The sequence below is a fragment of the Ictalurus punctatus genome, chromosome 12 (genome assembly GCF_001660625.3).
Source record: "Ictalurus punctatus breed USDA103 chromosome 12, Coco_2.0, whole genome shotgun sequence".
Classification (NCBI taxonomy): domain Eukaryota; kingdom Metazoa; phylum Chordata; class Actinopteri; order Siluriformes; family Ictaluridae; genus Ictalurus; species Ictalurus punctatus.
The window spans coordinates 33,542,226-33,549,017 of NC_030427.2; the positions used below are offsets into that span (position 1 = coordinate 33,542,226).

Consider the following 6,792-nt stretch of genomic DNA (forward strand, 5'->3'; position numbering starts at 1 on the left):
GAAAATAGTACTGCATGCTGAGTATGTGCAGAATGTGTGCTATAATATGAATCTTCTCCACGGTAGAAACACAAGTCCATTTGCATCATGAAGGGGTTCACTTGTTATATTTGCATAGGTTCAGCTGGGTTAGTCTTTTTCACAGCTGTTGCAGAGACCTGAGTGAGGATAAGCTTTTGTATTTTAACCAGTAATTTACCAAGACAGATGGACAAATTAAATAGTCATCTAATAAATAAACTGATAATGTTAAAATGTATGATATATTTTACAGGAAAGTCTGGTGTCTGAAGAAGACAGATCAAAATATGAAGAAAAGAAAAAGCTTTAAAGTTTAAAGTAATGAATGCAATGTTGCCACTTTCAGTGGCAGTTAATTATACAGTTATTAAACAGTTATTTAAAACCAGAAAATTACATTTTATTTTACAGAAAACTATGACTGAGCAAGAAACAGCAGAAGATGGCTCAATTTCTAAAGAAAGGAAAAAGCTTGAAATGACAAAAACAGAGCAACTGTTTTTTAGACTTAATCTTAAGGAAAAGCACAAACAAAAAATGAAAACTTCAGATGTTCTCCAAATAACTCCACATTCATTCCACTGGAAGGAGTCTTGTACAGAGAAAGAATTAGTGGAAACTTTTCTACAAAGGCTGTTAATGATGGACTACAGAGCAAGATACATTACCACTGAAGAAGAAGTCACTGATTTTGCCCACATTTACCTAGATACAGGAGATGATGAAGGTGTTGATGTGTTTGCTGAAGTTTTCTCCAAAAAGGCAGAATCATTTAATGGGGAAAGTCATAAGTCTCCTGTTCACCCCATGGATGTTCAGATGGCAGTGTTTCACTGCTCAGATAATTTCCTAAAGCAGCTAATAGTGAATAAACTGGCTCAGTGTCAGTATGCTCTGCCTCTGCTGGTGCCCAATCCCTTCACCAGAGAGATCGAGTTCCCTCTGTGGACCTTTCGCCAAATCAAAAAGAGCTGGAAGACCACAGACTCATCTAATAAGGTGATCAGTAAAACACAGGCTGTTTATGAAGCTAAAACTCCAATGGTAGCTTTCTTCAGGTTTGGCTCTGCATCTTCATCCAAGTCTCAGCTGATGAACAGCTTGATCAATGAGAAACATCACACATTCTTCCACAGACACTGTCCAGGCAGCAGCAAGAACCGGTTACTGCTGGATGGAGTGGTGGAGATCGCTTGGTACTGCCCATCTGGGATGGAAACTGATTATTTTTCTGACTGTGTTGCATTCTGTAATCTCCATGGTGATGCAAGAACTAGTAAAGAGCAACTGGATATCCTGACTGAATTGTCCTCACTGAATGTTATACTTTTATGTCATGCAGATAAAATCACAAGTAAGGAAATACTAGAGAAACTCTTAAATGGTGCCAAGCCACACATTTGTCTGCTTTCTGAGGATGAATCAAGTGTAACTACAATCAGAAATGGAAAATACAGAATTGGCCTTAAAGACAGAAATCTGTCAGATGTAGCCAAGGACCTCAGAACGATTATCAAAGAGTGTCTTTCAAAGTCACCTTCAAATTTCAAACTTGAAGATTTGTACAAAACTGAAATGATTACAAAAGATGACCCTGAATGCAAGAGAGGGAAAGAAGCTGCTGAAATGATCATGAGTCAGTTGGAGGGAAATGAAGTGTCCAAATTAAAGGCAAAACATCTGCCCTGTCAGGGGAAGTTATGGCATAACTGGTGTAAGATAAACAAAGAACTACACTGGCTTCAAGGCAACAACTTAGAAATGAAAAAGAGTAGAAAACAAAGACAAATGAAGCAAGTCCGTGAAAAGCAGCATAAATATAGACTCTCTGGTCTTATGGAACAATTCATTCCCTCACTGAATTATCTACAAGAAAATGAAAAATTATTCTTTTTAAAATGGGTTGGGATTCTCCTGGACAAACGCACCTCAGATGATCTTTCTGCTCTTCATCACAAATACAATGAAAAGTGGACATCAGTTTTAAACCTTAAGAAGAAACATGATAAATCAGATAAAATGAAGCAGGAGAAAGAAGAACTTGAGGAGCTTTCAGAAGAACTGATTGCAGCAACCTTTGGTTTGGAACACATCTTCAGAGAGATGGGTCAGATATATGAGTCTTTCATTTCTGTACAAACACCCAAGAAAGGATCTGAAGAAGAAAACATGTCCTCTCTCCCCAGGTTTGCAGCAGAACTCATGAAATCTGGACATCCAATGGAGCTGATGGATGGAGATGCTGCACATGTTCCTCTGACCTGGGTTTCAGCAGTTCTAGATGAACTTGTGAAGATACTGGGAGACCAGAGAGTGTTTGTGCTGTCAGTTCTGGGGATTCAGAGCTCTGGGAAATCCACCATGCTGAATGCCATGTTTGGTCTCCAGTTTGCTGTCAGTGCTGGAAGGTGCACCAGAGGAGCCTTCATGCAGCTGGTCAGAGTGTCAGAGGAGATGAAGAACAGGCTGAAGTTTGACTACATTCTTATTGTAGATACTGAAGGACTTCGAGCACTTGAGCTCGCAGGAAAATCCACTCGAAATCATGACAATGAACTCGCCACATTTGTTGTTGGTCTTGGAAATCTGACCTTGATCAACATCTTTGGAGAGAACCCTGCTGAGATGCAGGACATCCTTCAGTTTATTGTTCAGGCCCTCCTGAGGATGAAGAAGGTCAGACTGAATCCCAGCTGTTTGTTTGTCCATCAGAATGTCAGTGACATCACAGCTGGAGAGAAAAACATGGAGGGAAGGAGACGTTTACAGGAAAAACTGAATGAAATTACAAAATTAGCTGCAAAAGAAGAACACAGTGAAGCTGAGTGTTTCAGTGATGTTATTGAATTCAATGTACAAGAAGATGTGTATTATTTTGCACAGCTCTGGGAGGGCAGCCCACCAATGGCACCACCAAACCCAGAATACAGCAGAAATGTTCAGAACCTTAAGAACAGCATTTTCAATAAAGCTACCACATCTACTGTTGTGACTCTCTCACAGTTTAAATCACGCATTAGTGATCTTTGGAATGCATTGCTCAATGAGAACTTTGTGTTTAGCTTCAAAAGCACACAGGAGATAGCAGTGTACAGAAAACTGGAGAATGAGTTTGGAAAATGGACCTGGACCCTCAGACGTGCCATGTTAGATACTGAAGAAAAACTTCACAACAGAATTGAAAATGGAAAACTGAAAAAAATAGAAGATAAAGATCTTTATTTTTCCATGAAAAAGACCAAAGAAGAATTGGACCAATCAATCAAGAGTTACTTCGAAGAGGACAAAGACAAAGAAATTCTAATTCAGTGGAGAGTGAGATGTGAAAACAAATTCACAGACCTTTATGAAGACCTTGTCAAAAACACAAAACAAAATGTGAATGAAGTTATACATCAGCTACAGGCACGGGAGACTTTTGAACATAAAAGGACACAGTACAATGCAAAACTGTTCAATCTGAGCAAAGACCTCGCTCTGAAACTCAAAACCACAACAACTAATGAACAACTACTTAAAGATGAATTTGACAAAGTGTGGGACAGCTGGGTCACTGAACTGACAGAAGACACACCTCCAGAGAGAACGTTTGATTTTTGGGAGGATGCTGTACAGATTCTGTCTGTGGGAAATGAACACGCTTCTGTGTCTGAGCGGAAATCACAACAAGACTACAGACAGATAGACAGACTGGGAGATTATTCACATTACATTTCAAAAGTCAAAAGAAAGAATGTTCTTCGTTACATTCCTGGCATGTATGAACCTTCTTCTGAAGGCAATGATTTAGTAAGGACTCTGACCATAAATGTGATCAGAGAAACCGAGGGATTAATCAGTGAGATCTGTAACAAAATCAGAAGACTCGGATACAAAGACAGCTACATACAAGAAATAACAGACCAGGTCAGGAAGAGAGTTGAACATCATCACAGTGAAAACCAGAGAATTAGGCATAAAAAGGAGTTCACTCTGGATCTCTGTCTTCATGTGTGTGAACGTGCGAATCACAGATTTACTGAACAACATAAACAATTCAGGGATGTAAATGATCCAAGAGTTTATCTGTCCAAGCAGAAACCACAATATTACAGGATCTTTACAAACTACTGCAGAGGAGCAACAACAACAAAAGTGTTTGGTGAACTGATCTGCAGTAACCTGAGAGAATCCATCCTGCAAGCAGTTTACAATAAAACTGCTATTGATTTGGCAGATCAGATGAGATCAGACATGTCAGAGTTTCACGGTAACAGATCAAACCTTGAGAAACACATCCTGAAATGTCTGGCAGAGGAGGAGAACTTTGAGAAGTACAAAGTGTACATTCATAATCCTCAAAATCACTTCAAACACTTCATTACAGAGAAGGTTAATAAGTACATTACTGAAAATAACACCACAGTTCTGAACCTTTTTAAAGGAAATCTAAAAGACAAAGAGCAGAGAGTAATAACTGCTGTTCACAGTGCAGCTGAAGAGGTGAACAGAGGTGGTGATGCACACATGTGGCTGAAAAGTTTTACCAGTTCACTACAAGATGAACTGAGCTTAAAAGAACTGACCTTCACTGATCACGAAGAAATTACAGACTTTGATTTTTTACAGCAGGTTGTTAGTGAAGGTCTCACTGAAATGATGTCTGAGCTCCACCAAAGGTTTAACAGTGTAAAAGACATAAAAATTGAGAAGTTCAGGAAGAAACCAGATGAGATCCTGAATGATCACCTCTCTCGATGTTGCTGGGAACAGTGTCCATTCTGTAAAGCCATCTGTACCCTCACAATGGAGGATCATGATGGAGATCATACTGTCCCCTTCCACAGAGTAAATGGTATCAATGGGTGGCGTTACAGAGGTACAACAAGCCTCTGCTCTGATTTCTGCACAACAGTTGTGCAAAGTAATAAATCTTTCTACCCCAGTCATCATCCAGATTCCCACCCCGGGCTTGATAGATATGAGTTAGTACCTTACAAATCATACAGAACAGCAGGAGGAGTATATGACACCTGGAGCATCACCCCTGATAATTCACAGCTCACATACTGGAAATGGTTTGTGTGCAGATTCCAGAAAGACCTGGAAAAGTACTATAAGAAAACATTTCAGGGTGATGGTGAGATCCCCAGTGAATGGAGAAAGTTCACTAAAAAACAAGCTATTGAGAGTTTAGATGAATATATCTGATGAAAGATAATTTTTCTAAACAGAACCTGGCAGGAACAGCAACGTACTGTTTACACACTGTTTACCTTTTCTCTTCCTTATTTCTGCTTCATGACAAAATGTAATTGATTAAATTTGACATTAATTTGATCTCTTTTTCAAATTAAAGTGTTCTGGTGTTCATAGCCACCATTTGAGATGTGGGTCGGGGGGGCGGGGGGGGGGGGGGGGGGGGGGGGGGGGTTGTTGGGTCTTTAAAAAAAAATGTCAAGGCTATTCTTTTTTCTGACCTTTGTGTAATTGATGGGTTTTTTTAATCTCTTTTTGTCCTTAATTGGCTTAATGTGCAATTTATGATTCTGTGCTTGCATGTTATATTATATATTGCACTGTATTATTTGAATATTACAAATTGTGTTTAGTGTACATTGTATTGCATATACATATCACACAATATATAATGTATACTTGTATATTCACACACTATTCTATTTTATTCAACAGTCCACAGTCCAGAAAAGAAATGTCACTCTAACCACACTGTTGCAAAGAGACTGTAATTGAACTAAACTCACAAACATATCACTGTAAGGAGACCTTATATCAGTACAATAACGGATTCTACGCCCATATTCAAGGCTGTAATAATAAACAATATTACAACATAGTTTATGTCTCTGTGCTTCTGAAAGACTTTTCTAAAGCTGGATATTTTATTGATCTAGAGGTGTGGAACATACAGAGAAAGTACGAGACCATGCTTCATTTCTTATTCTTACATCTAAATTATTTCCTGAATAAACAATATGAAAAACTCCTAGGACTGAGGATTACACTACAGTAATACACACAATCTAATAACTTCTACTGTAGTAAAAAAAAGAGTATACAATTAAAGGAATACGCGTAGACACGATGAACAAATACAAGAGATATAAACTGATAGCCAGACATAATCATTTCAGAAAACACAAATCTTTTTGTTGTTGTAAATTAACTGAATTAGTAAATAAAATGGTTTTTAAATTTTTTTTTTAAAAAAACCCTGTAAATTATAGTAAAATACTAGCAGCAGGGTTTCCAGCTGAGTACCATAATCCTACACTTTCTGTAATAAAACAGTACAGTAAATATTTACAGTATAGAACTGGTAATTTGACCAGATATTAAAATAAATGTTTAATATCAATATCTACTTATACAGATACACAAATTGACATTGTAATATTACATTTAAAAGTGGCAGCAAATACACAGAAGAAGGATTTTTATATGTTAAGAGGATATTTCTTATAGCGCACCATTTATTGAAGTTACCACATACATAAACCAAAAGTTTATCAAAAAACCATTTAAAACAACTTAAACGAGTATGAGTCCAGTTCAAGAATTAGTCTTTGTGTGCCTGTATATGTAAGAGAATGAGAATAAAGAAAATGTAAAAAAAAATAAAAAAATAAAAAAAATAACACATTATAAATATAAATTAAAACACTGCCAAATTCTGTTTGAAACACATTTAAGCATCGATTTAATTTGACCACTGAACCACAAATCAAGCTGGAATTTGTTAACTGTATCTGTGTCATGTTTTTTCTTGCA

At 37.4% G+C, this 6,792-nt stretch overlaps 1 protein-coding gene across 1 annotated transcript; it reads left to right on the top strand.

Annotated features, from left to right (window-relative positions):
- The first annotated feature begins 438 nt into the window (after positions 1 to 438).
- Positions 439 to 5,246, top strand: LOC108272486 (interferon-induced very large GTPase 1-like). The gene has a single exon (XM_017480916.2). The coding sequence runs from the start codon at positions 439 to 441 to the stop codon at positions 5,209 to 5,211; it is 4,773 nt and encodes a 1,590-aa protein (XP_017336405.1). The 3' UTR covers positions 5,212 to 5,246.
- Positions 5,247 to 6,792: the final 1,546 nt, after the last annotated feature.